General features: G+C 38.3%; 1 protein-coding gene across 3 annotated transcripts in view; it reads left to right on the plus strand.

Annotated features, from left to right (window-relative positions):
• rbm20 (RNA binding motif protein 20) overlaps window positions 1-16,642 on the plus strand; it is a 56,406-nt gene that overhangs the window by 13,410 nt on the left and 26,354 nt on the right. The window contains exon 1 of one of the 3 annotated variants that reach the window (XM_028017794.1): window positions 13,604-13,787. The exons of the other annotated variants lie outside the window; for them this stretch is intronic. Coding sequence (XP_027873595.1) covers window positions 13,735-13,787 — 53 coding nt within the window. The 5' untranslated portion in view covers window positions 13,604-13,734. Of the gene's footprint in view, window positions 1-13,603; window positions 13,788-16,642 lie in introns of those variants that run through there. 3 annotated transcript variants of the gene reach the window in all.

Genomic DNA, 16,642 nt, shown 5'->3' on the forward strand with positions numbered 1-16,642 from the left:
TTTTATTTTCATTGTCATGCATTTAAAAAGTTCATGTAATACATTTTAAAGATGGTAAAAGGAAGTTAAAGGATGTAAAATAAAATGGCAGCAAAATATGACTGGAGTTAAAGGTTTTAACTCCCAAATCTCAACATGTAGAACTGTGAGTGAGAAACGTGGGGGAACTTGGTGTCGTATTTCTGACGCCTCAGTTCGCCTCGTGTGCTGCCAGTTTGAAGCATTCATTTTGGAGTTTGATAAATTTTTCTTTTCTCTCTCGCTCTCTGTCTCTCTTTTTTTTAAAGGGGACATTCTGCATTTTTAAAAAAGACAGAGCCTTTATTGACAAATTTGTTTCTATGATTAAATTGGGGAATGAAAAGATCTTTTTGATATCAGCGGAAATAGTTATGGACACCAATAATGTAATTTTAAGTTTTTGTTTGAGTTTTAATATTTGCTTGGTTACTTTTAGTGATTGTGCTGATGTTTTTTTTTTTGTTTGTTTGTTTTTAAATATAAATCTCAGTGAGGTTTTTATGTTTGTCCTTCTTTTGCCAGCTTACTAAGTCAGCCTTAGTAACAACTTCAGATCACTTTCAGACATTAAGGTGTTCAGGAATAGCAGTTGGTGATATATAACGTGCACGTGCGAGAAATCCAGCAGATTACAGTTGCAAATTGTTGACATTGGTGAAGATTCTGCTTTCACTAAATGAACTAAAAGACATTTTGCATCACGCACAGAAAAGCTACAAGTGTGAGAAGCGTGATTTTTGAACTTTTGTTTTATGTTCTTTGCCTATTAAGAAATTATACAAATACTGTTTATATCATCCAAATCCAGTCCAAAGTGTTGTATGTAAAAACATTTACATGTCAGTCAAAATTAAACGGCTTATGGCATCTCTATACAAATATGCTCCATTTATTTAATCCATATGACTACATTTAATAAACATTTTTCTAGTTTTAAACCATTTCTATCCTTTTCTCTGGTTTACGTCCCTCACATGTAACATGTAAAGAAGTGACGTTGAGCTCATGAGTTAATGTTGAGTTGGTCGTTTGGTTGGTGATGATTTCCTCTTCGGTTTGAAGCTGTCATTGTCCTGAAGAGTGGGATGCTCAGAGTGAGACGCAGGGTTTCGTGGATATTACAGGATTCAGCGATGAGTCATGTGAAGGTGTGTGGGCCAGTCTGTCAGCGTAAGCCTTACACAACAGACACTTTCTAAAACTGGGTTAAGTTATGCGTCGTACCTGTGCTTATGTAACAAATCTACCGTTATTTTATTATGACACGGTCGCCATCTTGGCTGCAGAGATTTAGGGGTTTTTGTAGGTGATGTGTGATGTTGTGAATGAGCAGCAGCAGGAAATCCTGATTCAACATTATCATTATTCGTTATGATTAAAATGTATCACCTCTCTCTAACTATGATGTGTTGTTTTTTTCTAGGTGGTAACACAAATACCAGCTAACACTTAGTGTTAATGACCAGAAAACCTATTTGATTTTTTAAACATGATTTCTTATCATTCTTATGAATACTTTCTGTATTAATTTGACTTTTAAAGGCAATGGGAAAAGCCAGTTTTAGCATTGGAAAAAATGTTTTTGCTTCAGGAATAAGAACAAGGTAATGGTCTTGCAGGGCTTTCCTCAGTGTACTTTAAGCCTGGCGGGCCACCAGGTTTCACTTGTGCCCCCACCAGGCTTAGCATAGTTAATTTATTTTAGTTTATTTTATGATTGCCTTTTTTTAAAAGACTTTATAGTTGGTGTTTAGGTATTAATCATCCAGCTTCCAATACTATCAAGTGATATTTTAAAATTTCCTGTCACATATAAACATGTTTTACCTCAAAAACACGACTGGCGGCTGGATGACTGCCCTAGCGCTCCGAGCACCGGGCTTAGCAAGTTTTCTGGGGGAAACTCTGGTCTTGCCTTTAGTTAGCATTTCTGATGTGACTTTTTTCCGAATAACATGAAATAGATACTAATGAGCAGGTTTAAGTCAAAATAACATTGGATGTTTTTGTCATAAGAAAGGTATCGTTATTTTCTTGAGCTCACAAGAGGACCACTGGAGGATCTTGACATGACGTATAGGAATGATCAACAACAGTAATGCGGTGATCTAGTTTTGATCTAGTAATTTCTTTTGTACACATTTCTTGTCATCAAAAACATCCTACAGCGCTCGCTTCACAACTTGGATACATAATGCATGCAGCTCATGCACATCACTTTTCTTGTAAGCAAATATGTAAAAGTATATTTTTTTCTAAAGTTGCACATTACATCTTTAAGCATAGAAGCGAAACAATACCGTGGCATGACAGCAAAAATAAAATTCTCCACCCTGAAAGAGTTGGATACTGTACATTTCACACCCCTTATCCCACTACACATGCACTATACTATACATAAGCTGTCACACTACATGGACCTGAGAAGACGTCCAGGAAGTATTCTCCATGTTTATATCAACCTAAGACACAATTTTAGATATTCCAAGAACCAGAACCGGGGTGATGGCACCTCGACAGTAAATAAGATAACTCTCTGCACTTCAAGATGTAATTTCCTGCGCTATGCGATGGCAGAAACAATAACCTGCTATTACTGGCTCCTGCTATCAGCCACTCTACCAACGCCATCGTCAGGTGTCAGGGATGGATGATGAAGATGATGTCCATGAGGGTGGGAGAGGAAAACAAAACAATGAGGGTGAATCACACAAAGTAGCAAGGCAGTGCTGACACAGATGCACAAACAGGAGGAACCTCTAGGCCAAGGCAGACGTGTGTGTTTGGTTAGAGAAGAGATTAGAAATCAGAGACAACAAGGAAGCCTAAAATAACCAGTGTGTTGACGACGGAGGACCTGGAGGGCTCCTGTTTGTCAGCGGCAGGTTAAAATCCATTCCAAAGAGTTTCCTGACAAATTAACTCCCTCCTAATCGATTGCACCACAGGGAGACCGGGCTTGGGAGGGGATTGCGGTCATGACAGGCCACTTCCTGATTGTAAATGTGCAGGTGCTGCCATCCACAGTAGGGTTTTAATTGTGTCTCTTGCCCCTGTGGGTTTAGTTGGGATGTAACTTCCGGCATGACAAACAAAGAGCTCAGCACTGAGAAAAGTTACATTGCAGGCATATTTTCACGTGTGAGTCTGTTAGAGCTCAGGGACAGCTGTCAGTGACTCATCATCGCACAGTTAGGAGGGCAGTAACCTTCCCGGCAAAAAGCAGCCTTCACCAGGCTGAAGATAAAACTTCCTTCTGTCTGACAACCACTTTAAATGTCCATAAAAGTTGATATCCAAAGAATAAAGTCAATCAGTCACTGAAAGAGGATGCAGCTCGGAGATCCCACATGTTCTTCAAGTTAAAAGACGACGGCATAAACCTTCTTTTATAGAGTACAACTCTGACTAGGCTCCTAGGGAATCCCCTGATGGCCTTCACACAGGGCATATCCAACCCATTCTGCTCACTGGCTTTCAAAGGGATTTCTCATTCCCTCTATTTTTCATCCAATCATTTAAGAGCGTTTACGGAGCAGCTGCCGGAAAAGTTGTGAAGTTCCCTTGCCCGTGGTGTTTGGACTCGTTGGAAATTAATTGTTATTTGAGCGGCCTGCGATGCCAGCACCTCCGTGGGATGAGACACGTCGAGCCATATGGTCTGCTGAGGCTCTACTTTTTCACTTTAGTGTGTGATTGAGCGTTTTCCTTTAATGTGTTCTCCATGTGACGGGCTTATCCCTGAGCTGGCCTGGCATCTGTAGCGCTTTGCCCTGTGGCATGTCTCCTCACAAACATCTGAGACAGCCATGCAAATCCATTTTCATCAGTGAAAAACATTACAGAAGGACGTTTTAAATTATGTCTTAGTTGTTGACACTCAGTCTGTCCTGGATTTCAGCACAAACTTACAAAAGGGAAGCAGCCATTTGTAAACATTGACATTTATGTTGACGATGATTGTTATTATTATTACTATTGTTGTTATATTTTAGTATCTTGATCATTTTTTTAGTCCAGCAAAATCTCCACTGAACTAATACTTGCCATTGTGTTAATGGTTTACATGCATGAATATAGGCAATATTTCTTATATTTCTTAGACTATTATGATTGAAATAAAGCAAGGTTCGCTAATAACACTGCAATAAAAGGTATTGTAGAGTACTGTGTTCTCTTTATAACTTTGCAATTTTGTGTTTTTGTTTAGCACCTGCTGCTACAATATGCTAGACACATAAACTTGATTGATTGATTTTGCAGTCAGTGTTGGGTAGTAGCTGCTTATATTTACCTGAGTAATGTTTTTTTTTGGGGGGGGGAATCAACTTCTTGGAGTATTTTTACTACGCTTTACTTTTACTTGAGTAATACACTATGAAGTATCGCTACTCTTGCCTAAAAAATATCTGGATACTCCACTGTAAGTAACTACACTGAATGAAGAGCAAATAAGTCTTAACCAAAACGTCACCAGACACAGACGCATAATTGCAGGTTTTGTTAAAACTTTTTTTTTTTTAATGTTGCCTAATTTTGTTTTTTTCTAAGTATGTTATTTTTTTTGTTTTTTCTTTTCCAGATAGCTTTATGTTTTGGGCCATCTGGTGATGGGATTATTAAATATTGAATGTTTGACGTTTTGATCAGTTACTCCATACTTCAGTAGACTTTTTACCAAATACCTTTTTACTCATGAGTAAAAATATGTTGAAGTGCTTCCCTTACTTTAGTATAATTTTTGGATACGTTACCAAGCTCTGATTACAGACTACTTTATTCTCTAAAACTATAATCCTAACTAGATAGTGTATGTTGAACACACCCTGTTGCAGCTGTATGCAGGGCTGGATTTACAAGGATGTACATTTTATTAATGCAAATTGCAGTAATTTAATGGGTAGTCCTGCACATCAGCAGGTGTAAACTGATATATGGTAGGTTTAATGTCTATCCAATAACTCCATGTTGTTCCCAAAATATTTTACAATAACTTCATAACTTTCAAATATTCAAGTATTGTTTATATTCATAAAAATCTAGAAATGTTTACACAACTCACCTGATATGGGCCTGTGACTTTTAAATAAAGTACAATGTCAGCAAAACTCACATTCAATAAAAAAAAAAATGAAGACATAAAAAATCTGTGTTACCCCCAAATGTTGTGGCCATGTCTTTCTGCCCCTGTCAGCCTTTTCCAACATCTGTGTGTTCTGCTTGTGCTGTTCAGTAACAGATGAGGCAAAGCTACATCTGTCCTGGATGGAGGAAATGTTATCCATGTCTGTCCACATCCGGAAGCTCCAAAAGCAAATTTTTACGGTGCGAATAAGACAGCTAAACCTTCAAAGTTTTCTAAGACTCAGTAGAGACAGGAAAACATCGAGAGCCAAATCCTCCTGGCAATTTCTACTGATTTATTTTTTTAATACAGTTTTAACCCACAGTTCACATTTTTTAAAAGAACATAGAAAATCTTTTGACAACCTTCTTTTATTCATTATGCTAATGAGTCGATAACAATACATTTTGTTACCCAGTGATTCTTATCGACCCAACTAACCACTGCCTGTTATTTCTATTGTTTGTGTATTCTTTTAGTTTACACATTATTTGGCTATATAGGTGGATTCAAAATGTGCCTGTTAACATAGTAGACACACACTCACGCGCACACACACATTTTACTTTAGTTTTTCAGATGGATCTCCATTTTTCTGGTATATTAGGTACCCAGTCTTGATTTCCAGTGTTTAGCTTGTTTCTAATCCAGAAAGAGAATATTTATGAATTTTCCAGAATAGGTTTACAAAGACAACAATTTCTAGTAAAGAAATTAAGCAAACAGAATCACATACCATTATATCTGTAATTTTTAAAATTTTATCAAATGTATTCATCATGATTTGTCTAATGTGTTTTGCATTAGATCAGGTTTTTTTTTCTCGTTTCTCTCTTTTGTCATAGTTAAATAAACAACTAACCAAACTAAGTGTTCTGTGAGGAAGTAAAAGTGACTCTGCATCAGGTCAGGTGACATCATTTGTTGCATAAGAAAATATAATTTCTTACTAAACTATATTAATCTATGTCTTTCTAAACGTTTTTTTAAAAAAAGGGGGCAGCAGAGTGAGAACGATGGGAGGAAGGAGCAGAGCGGAGCTGCGATTGGTTGACAAGTCGCTAAAGTGGGACCAGTCTGTAGGGTGTGATCGGTATTTGTGAAGTTGACAGTATGACAGATGGGGAAGAAGGAAAAAAAAAAAGAAGCAATGCCTGCTTTAACCAGAGATGAGTGTGAGGTAAGAGCAGAAAGAGAGAGAGGCTGAGTTCAAGCGGAGCAGAGCTGAGGGGGTTGTGGGAATCGTTGCTACGTCACCTTGTGCACCAATATAGCTCAGATGTTGCTGACCACGATGCAGGAAGACTTCACTTCGATGCTCTCTGTCCTGCTGACGCTCTGGAGGAACGTGAATGGCCGTGCCTTTGGAAATGTGGACTCTAATCTCATTGAAAATTAGAAGAGAAACTTTAAATGTGTCTCTGTGCAGCAGTCGGTGGTGTTGTAAAAAACAAAAAAAAAGAGGGCGAGAGAACTTTGCTGTCTACACCCGTGCAGCGGCTATAAATAACTGTTTCGGGGCAGCAGGCAAAATGGTTGGTCAGCCTCGTCTGACTCCAGCCAACGCCACTTCTCATCTTACTTCACCTCTAAGTCTTGTGACAGGTCCTGAATTCCCCAACTCACAAATATTTCTTTGATTTACCGTACACGTTTTTCAATTTGTTTTAAATGAAACTTTGCTGAGCTCGAGTTTGAAGCTTTCTTTAATTGTATTTATAATTATCAACACCATGGTTTCAGGTCATCATCTTCCCTCTCTGTAAACTCTGATAAGTCAGACACATCTGTGATGTCACTTTGTGCAGTCGGGTGGAGTAGCAGGGGGCCCCGCTCTCAGCACCCAGTTTGACACTCGGCGTCAGCAGATCCCAGGTAGCGCAGGGGCTTTTCTTAGCTCATGTGCTTACATTAAAACCAACTGCAAAACACTTGATAGGCCATGAAAAAGGGGACAAGAGCTGATAAACTATTAAATTGTTGGTGGTGACAAAGCTTTAGCTGCTGTAGTTTATAAAAAATATTTCCCTTTTTACCCCCACTAAAACATCTGTACCCTATAAATACCAGTTTTCCTTAAGTTTCCCCCCAAAATTGTATTTTTTGTATTGGTTTAAACTCTCACCATGACTGAATAACATGAGACAAGTCAAGCTTCCCTGTTGTTCTGTTGCACAATTTCTAACACCAGGTGGCATTTCTTCTCTGCTTGATCAGAAACAACCAATCAGAGCCATTAGGCGGGTCTTATCGCTGTCAATCATGATTGTGTGGACGCTGCTCAATTTGCTAACTGCCGAGAAACAACTTAATGTAGCATGGCCGCTGTTATCGGTAGCTGTGCTAACTAGCCTGAGCATTCACAACAGGCTTTATTGTGGGGAACTACCTGTAAACAGGCATGATTGACAGCACAAAGACCCTCCTCCTGGCTCTGATTGGTTGTTTCTGACAGAGCGGTGCATTTCTGTAGATGCCAGTATCACAGAGAGAAGGCACAGGAGATTCACTGTCTCATGTTATACTGTCAGTATGTTGAACATTTGAACAATTATGTAAAAAATAGATTTTTTTTAAAAATATAAAAGTTGCATGCTGCGGCTTTAAATTTGACTCAGGACAACCGTAATTGGCCAGCTGTGTGTAATTTAACCTCAGTCTAAGTCCAGCTGTTCCGCGAAGGCCTCCGATGTTGAGCACAGCAGAGAGGCCTGAGAGGAAGCGGTTTGAAGGAGGTTCAGAGAGTCGGGTCAAACCTACCGAGACATGGCTGGTTGATTAAACTGACAAAACTGAGCAAGAAGACCATGAATTGGAGACGCAGCCATGAGACTCGTGATATGTCTGGAGATTTTCACCAGACGAAGCTGGTGGGAGCTAATTTTAATGATGGATTTAGCCAAAAATAGAAAAATCTTTTTTAAAAAAACCCTCCTGAGACGCAAACTGCAGCTCTACAAAGTGTTGAGTCAGAGGCAGCAGAATGCAAATGCACGGTTCAGTTTTATTTGAACAGAAAAGCATTTATCACTTTACTTCCTCTTCCCAATTATGTTTTATGTTATGCCGAGGTGAGTAGAAAATTTTACTCAGCTAAGAGTAGCACTACTTCAACGTATTTTTACTCAAGTAAAACGTAGTTGTTCAAGAAAGGACTCAAATAAGAATAAAAAAGTATTTGGTAAAAAGTAGCTCAAGTGCTCATCAAAATATCAATTATTTGATATTTAAAAATGACATCATCAGACGGATCAAAATTAAGTTATGTGGGAATTTTGGTATTTTAAGGAGCAAAATAAAAATACTTAATATAAATAACATACTTACTAAATCAGACAAAAGAAACATTTTTCCAAATTAATGTTTCTCAATATGAAACTTGAGGAATTTTAACAAAAAGCTGGTGAATTTTTGGTTAAAGCGAGTTTGTTCTTCACCGAATCCACAATATCCAGAAAGTTTACTCTTGTAAGAGTAGCGATACTTCATAACAAAGTTATGAAGTATCGCTAAAAGTACATCTTCTAAAAGTGCTAAAATTCCCCCCATAGATTTACCTTTGAGGTTTCATGTGAATCGGTTATGTTGTAATTTGAAACATTTCTCAATATAAAAGCTGGACTTGCAGAGAAAAGAAAAACATTTTTATCAAGTAAATAAAAACGGTTGTTAAATTTATTACTAATTTAATCATTCCCTTCGGTTTGTGGTGCGAAATCTTTTTATTTCTCAGCTGATGCTTCAAATAGCTGTTTGATTCTGCAGTGGGCGCCATGTCAGCGGGACGTTCAGGATTACTGGCCGATTTCCTGCTCTGCCGTAAATCTGTTGAAATACTCCTGGTTAGGATGCAGCTGTCCAGTCAGAAGTTTCCTCCTCTGACCTAAACGCTTCGCTGTGACCTCAAAATCTCGTGGCGCACCTTCGCAAAAACAACTGGAACGAGATCACATGGAGAGACAATTTGCAGCTGGATTTATGCTTTTCGTTGATGCTATTGTGAGTCGTCAGCTTTCGTGTTTTACGCCGGACTTGGCGTCTGATGCTTCTTTTCTTATTCTCATTTGATTTGGTTCCATGTGAAAAATCTCACAGACCTAAATGTATCCTCCGACGTTTACTCCTGATCCTCTCGGCATAAATCTGAGCGACTCGTCATCAGTTAAAACACGGTGTGAATCAAAGTGACGGCTCTGACTCGGTGGGCATTGTGAGGGCCCAGATCCCATGTCCCTGGGGCCCAGATGCCTCGCCCGCTGGTATGGTGCCATAAAATAAAAGCTGCCCCCTGTGCCAAATGTGGAGCGAGGGAAGCTGAGCCTGCTTCCCAGCCCACACCAACCTCCCTGCTGTTGGATGTGTTGACTTCGCAGCCGGTGTCTGTTTCTTAAAAAGTTAAATCAAGATGTTAGGACCTTTTTGGACCTTGTTATGGTGTTTTCTTTTTTTTTTAAATGCCGTTTCTTATCCGTTTCTGTCGACACAGGCTGATTTATGTGAGAAAAATGTAAATAAGCAATCAGAGAAGATAAGTTTTAAGCCTCTTTTTTCTCTTATTGTGTTTTTTTTACAACACCAAAGCATTTTGTTTTTCTTCAACGATCGCTGCCCACAAATGTAAACACAAGTCTGAGATATTCAATGAGTGTTGCATTCTTTAAAAAAGGAGCATAGCCCCCCCGCAGACTGATGCGTACCCATGGATCTCTGGCGCCATCTGCTGGCCATCATAAAACCAGAAGGACTTGTTAGATGTTTGGGTTTGAGATCAGTGTTGTTTCTGTTTAATCCGTTTCTATGGTTCTCAAAGTTTTCGTGACAAAACAGAATAGGTCAAATTTGACTTTATCTATAGAAAAAATGAAGAAATAAAATTCAACTGAGAAATGTTTGATGGATTTTTAAAAAACATTTTCTCTCTGCTATTGTGAAAGAAAAGATATAAATCTTTTTTGTTGTTTTGATGGTGTTTGTGGCTTTTAAATGAAGCAATAAAGTAGAAACTAAACTTCAGTAAAAAATAAATTGCTTCGTCATCTGAAATTTTTAGAAATAAAACGGAAAAGTTATGGTTCATTGAGCATTTGGGAGCCCCCTCCCAACATATTTCTAACCCTTGTGATGTTATGATTGTATGGACTCGGTTTCATCCAGAAATGTAATTGCAAATATTATTGCTAATATCACAGTGACCGTATTGTTTTCCTGTTGCATGTCATTGTGTTCATCGTTGCTATACTGAGAAGGACAACTCTCCATTAGATTATCGGTGCAGAAAAGGTCCGATTATCAGAAACGTAGAGGAAAATCATGGACTGAGTTTTATTTCAGCTAAGAAAATAACATTTTGTTTACACCATACTAAAAGTTTACTTCTTTTTTTTAGTTTTACTGAATAAATGTGAGCAAGTGTGAGCAAAAGGTTTTATGTCCTTTTGTTTGGAATTATTTTCTAAAACAAAGGAACAAATTAGGAAAGACCTGGATCTTCCTCAAACTTTAAACATAAGGCTGACTGCTCAATGTACCTTCCCCTTCTAATTTACTTATTTACACTCATATTTAATCAAGTTTCATTAGTTGCTGAGCTCCCTTGTCAATTTGATGGCTCTGTGCTTCTTTCTTTATTGTTTTCTCAGGCAGCTTTCTCCAGATTTCTTCTTTGTCTTTGTTTTTACACCTCATTGCAACCTTAAAACCAAGGTACTCTTCCTCGTTGTCGCCATTCTTCTCTTTCTATTCCCTCCTCTCCTCCTGTCTCAGGTTCTCAACATGTATAAGCTGTCAAACGCGTCGATTCGCCGTCGTTATTGCTCAGACCGGTCTCACGCCTTCCTTAGGAAACATTTTTTAGCTCTGGCATTAAGGAGGAAATATCTCCCAACACCAATGACCATGTGGCAGCAGGATTACGAAGTCGAGACAGACTCACCTTGTGAGAACGTAGCGGAGGCCGGAGTGTTACTATCTGTAGCCTGGTGCTCTTGTACCTTCTCATGTGTTGTCTTGTCATCAAGGAGGCAAAGATTTGTTGACTATATTATGAGAACACAAGTTCGCGTCGTTAGATTGGAAGACTGGGAAGTTCTGCGGACCAGACGAACCACACATTTCGCTGTTTCGAGTGGCGCATTTGTTGTTTCGGATCCGCTTGTTAAGTCTTTGAGGACTGCTTTTCGGATTAGACGTTTGGTTAAAGTTGTTTACCAGCGACATGGATCATGAACTCTGGCAAACTGCAGAGAGAAACAGATGCACCAGTCCAAGGAAAAAGACGTAAGACATTTTTCTTTTCTTTTTTTGCCGTATTACAAGTGCAACTAGGAGCTTTTAGTCGATATTAAGAAATTGCTGACTCTAATCAAGCTCCAATATCTTGCAGAAAAGTTACTTGTAAGTTAGTTTTCCCTTCTTTTAAGAGTTCTAAGATATTTGCACTAGAAACTGGACCAAAATTACTTGGTAAATGTTTTGTGTTTTTGAAATGCATGTTTTCAGTCCAACATCCAGTTGTAGTTTTGAAACATTAACTCCTGCAACTACCCACCACCTAAAAGCTTCCACAGCTGCTCCACCAGGCTGAATGGTACCACAGTTATCGCCCAGCATCAAATGACTGATAGATACACAGTTAAGCAATTCCACGCATTCATGAGTAGCAAATACTGGAAGTAAAATCAGTTTTCTTGCTCATCAATAGTGGATTTCTTTGCCAGTTGGATTGTAGGATTTCTTCATACTTGCTGCATTTTCCAGGAGATTCAGTTTGTTTATGTTTATCTGGTTGATTTGAAATTGTACCTGAATTTTTAGGCTCTCTTATTGCTTCCTTGCTCTTTGTATGGAGCGTACTAACCATCTAACTCAGTTTTTTTTTAAAGAAAGCTGAGTTAGAATCTCTGGAGCGCTGTTTGTATAGATATAATCAAAATCAATAATTTAGCCTGTAGCAAGGGAAAATATGAATGTGAACATTTGTAAGTGAATGAATAACACATTTAAAATTTTACTTTGCAAAACTAACCCACATTTTTTTTAATTTAGTCTCTCGTAACAGACTAAATAACCGAAATCATTGTTGTTCATTTTACAAAACATTTTTCTGTCATATTCTTTTACCACGTCTTTCATTCATGTAGAAATGTTGCCGTTTCAAACTAAATGTTTTAGTTGGAAAGCTAAATGTTTAGCTTGCTAATGCCTCAAGGTTAATATTTAGTTTACAAACAAATATTTAGCTCCAAACTAAATATTTAGCCGCAAACAAAGGTATTTAGTTTGAAACTAAATATTTAGTTTAAAATTATATATTTTAGGTCAGATGATGTCAACCTAAATGTTTAGTGTTTTATCTAAATATTTAGTTTGAAACTGACATTTGTAAGCGAATGAATAACACATTTAAAATTTTACTTTGCAAAACTAACCCACATTTTTTTTAATTTCATCTCTCGTAACAGACTAAATAACCGAAATCATTGCTGTTCATTTGACAACCATTATCACATAAAATGTCCACGTCAGTCAGTTTCAATTCTCTCTTAAATGTTGTGTTTCATAAACCTTAAATGATACTTAACAGATTTAATAAAGGACAAAGCAGATGGTGAAACAGATAAACATTATTCTCTGATTCTGGCAAAAATAAAAAGCCTCCCCTAAGTGCTGATTGGGCGTAAAGATAATAGATTGTCCATCTCGGTTAGCAGAAGTGCAAGGCTAAAAATAAATTCATGTTTACTAAATGAGAAATGAGAAATTTTAGATTGGAAAAAATAAGTGCCTTCATTGGATTTTTACGTTTTACTTCATTCAATCCAAAATGAAAAGTTATTAAACCGGAAACCTTTATTTTTTTTATTTTTATCATGCATGAAAGTTTACAACATATTTGTGAAACTGTAAATCCTAAACAGGACCAGATATCTGCACTTTATTAAAGAATTAAGAGCAAACCAACATTTATTTTTCATTCCAAAGAAGGATGAATAAAATTCAGTCTGAAAATCAAGAATTAACAAACAATCAATTAGCTTGTTTAACTAATAAATCAATAAATGACAACAATGTTAATATTTTCCACCTGAAGTCAGAATTACGATTTTAGCGCATTAGCCAATCAGATGTGTTTCAAGGTTTTATTGGGACAAATCTACATTTACTCATAGACACACTGAAGAAGCGGACATTCGCTCCAGTGGAAATCCTCTTCATTCCTGTAACCACGTGTGAGTGCAGCTCTGTGTCGGCGGGACTGAAGGTCAGACGTAATCCAGGGGCATTTACTGCTTTCCGTCACCTTGAACCTGAAGGGCGACTCTCATTGAGCTTTACTGCCTCTGTGGAAGCAGCAATACCCAAAGGCCAAATAGTTTAGCTCCCCGTCCCTACACACACACACACACACACGCTCAACACTTGTGACTTTTCATCGCAAGAGCCTCTGGCTGTCCGTTTAACACAGGAAAGCTCCGTCTCGCCTCAGGGTAAGGACCGCTGGCTGGGATGTTATTCTAGTGTACATGTGTGAGCATTAGTGGCCGTGTCAAAGGGCACGGGGCGGGGGGAGAGGGGCCCATCCGTCTCAGATGCTGGGCAGATGTCAGAGCATGAAGGAGCCCCGGAGAGCGCAGTGTCAGAGGTGAGGCTCGGAACGCCGTCCGGTGGCTTCTCAGAGGTTTGTGTGTGTTTTGTCGTCTGCGGCGGCGTGTCGGAGATTTAGGCAGATCTGCTCGCTGTTCCGCTGGATGTTTCAGTGAAATTCGATGCTTCGGCCCGAACTGCACCAAATCCCGCCTCTAATTTGTTACTTCCTGCCAGTGAGGCTCCGCTGGGCGATGGGGTCGGTGCGTTGGGTTGATTTGCCGGCGGAGCTCTGATTGATCGGTGCCAAAATGAACGAGTTAAACTGGGCAAAGGGAAAGTTTTCTGTTTTAATTGTTTTGTTGTTGTTAATTCGTAATTTCTGAATATTTCTTTAGGACATAGGAAACTGTTACAGATAAATGTTTCTCCTGTTTTTATTTTTACTTCCTCCACTGCGCTACATCTGTCTTATATGTGGCAGCAGCTGCGTGTAGCTGGACTTAAACACTGAGACGCTGCACTTTATAATGCAGCGTATTGTAAAGAAAACATTCTTTTAGCCATAATTAATATATAAAATCATAAAGCAGCATGTTTTTTTCTATATTATTATTGTTTTTATTATTATTTCTGTGAGGGGGAAATTGTTTTCTGTTTATTAGGAGAGTAAAGGCATTTTATGTGATAACACACTTTTAATTCTTTAGGTGGAGCTTTTCTGAAACTGGGTTTGTGTGCAGAAGGTTTAAATGGACACATTTAGAGTCAATTGTAATATTTGTCTATGGCCAGACTGTGAGAAAAGAAAAATGATGAAATTTACCTAAATTTTCAAGTCCAGTCCTTTGGATGGAAGTCAGAATATATGAAAATAAAAACTTTATTCTCATTCTGGTACATCGACTCTGACTAATTTTCTTTTATTCTGAGCAGACAAACAGAGAGGAAGCTCCACTCTGATCTCCTTCCAAAGGGAAAGTTGGTTAAATGTATTTCTGGATAACTGCAGTGAGGTTTCCTGACAACTCATGTTCTCTAAATTTAGCTTTCTGGCTTTGCAAAGTCTTATTTTTGCATTAAATAACAATTAAGCAAAACTGACAAGAGGGGGAAAAAACTCATAAGGTTGTAAAGGAGCCCAGCTGTAGCGTAATTTGTGGTGTGGGGTGTTGCGCGTTGCTATTAATGTTATGTCAACTTGGGGATAAAGTTTGGATTTCTTTAAAGTTTTTTTTATATTCATATATATAAGGAAGTGTTATTCCTGCTTTGTGTTCATTTGGGTCAGTGATTAGCTGCTGATCAGTAAATACTGAGGTGAACAAATGACTTTGACAGACTACAAGTTGAAGTTATGTTGCAGATCATATTCCTGTTGGACCGTTTTCCATCTGATTGGCTTCTGAGCATATTCACCGCTTGCAAGATGAGTAGATTTCTGACTGCAGCATTATGGGAATTTTTTTTTTCTTGCCCCTTCTGTTGACTGATGATTGAATAGGCCAGGCATCTGCAACCTTTGACCACCTGCAACCTTTACCGCCAGCTAAAGAAAACTTTAGAGCCCCAAATTTTACATGAGCTTTGGAAAATAGCCAACTTTTATTTATTTTTTGTCTTATCCACTACATGAGGTTTGTTGTCTTTCTTAAAGAACCACCATTTCGTTTCTGTTTATTAGGATTTAAAACAAAGAAAAGCGTAAAACTTTTAGCAAAAAAAGAGAGAATGGATACATTTTTTTTGCAGGACGTTGACTGTGGAAAACGGTGCAAGACAGAGAGCTGATTCTGGTTGCAGATCTGATGTTTAGGCTGCTGTTAACGCTAACGTGTAGCAATTATACACAATAATTTCTAGGTGAGATTGGAACATTTCTGTCTTCCTGCATCTCTTTAATAGAACAAAATACGTAGTTTTCAAAGGGAAAAAAAGCAACAAATAACAGAAAGTCCTTTAAGTGAGCCAACAAGCTGATTCCAGACCAGAGTGAGGAAATCTGATCTTTCTTTAGCGGCTTTTCTGGAAGCTGGCTGTTCAAAGGAAGATGTGAAATCTTGAATTTCTTTCTCTTTCGTTTTCTTTTCTCTCCAAAGGTTTCCCTTCAAGTTATTATTAGATATTAGAACTTAAGAATTAGGCTGCAAACCTCTTTATTTAAAATCCAGAAAGGTCATAAGATGCTTGATTAAAAATGACATTTGTAATCATCTCAGATGATATTCTGAACGACTAATTTCTCATACATAAAGGATCCCCATCAGTGCAATAGTTAGCTTATTATCTTTGATTTAATCAACTTAGTTTAGTCTATTTTCCATTAATTAAACAATTAGGAGCAGGCTGCTTAATTAATAACAAATATCACCCTTAAATACATTTATTACCAGTTGGTTGCTTCATTTATTTGTGTTGTTTTTGCTGTCAGTTCTACTTATTTCTGGGTAAAATATGTTCCTGCTGCAGCTTACCTCAATTTCCTAATCATCTGGCTAATCTGGGTGACAGAGTAAACATGTGAAAATGATAAAATATACTTTGCGGTCGAGGTAAACATGTTTAAAATGCGTGTCGCCTCAGCATGTTCTCTCGGGAGCAGAAACTGAATCATGCAGTGTGACAAAAATGTTCCCTCCCTGTTCCACATCCACCAGACCACCGGTGTTTCTGGTTTTTAAACTCTTCCCTTCCACACCTGGTGGTTGTGTATTTGACACCTATATTCCCCGATCGTCATTGCAAGATTAGCCTGAAGTGTCTCGCACGCCGTGCCAGCTGCTCAAGAGGCCATATTAGTCTTTTAAGGACACGGTGTGTCGGGGCGGCTGTGTGGGCGACTCCTGTATTTATAGCTTTGAGTCACTGGATGGAATGGTGTAAGTGTATCTCTCTCCATCAGCATGCTTGTTC

This window comes from Xiphophorus couchianus, chromosome 5 (assembly GCF_001444195.1).
Source record: "Xiphophorus couchianus chromosome 5, X_couchianus-1.0, whole genome shotgun sequence".
Taxonomy (NCBI): domain Eukaryota; kingdom Metazoa; phylum Chordata; class Actinopteri; order Cyprinodontiformes; family Poeciliidae; genus Xiphophorus; species Xiphophorus couchianus.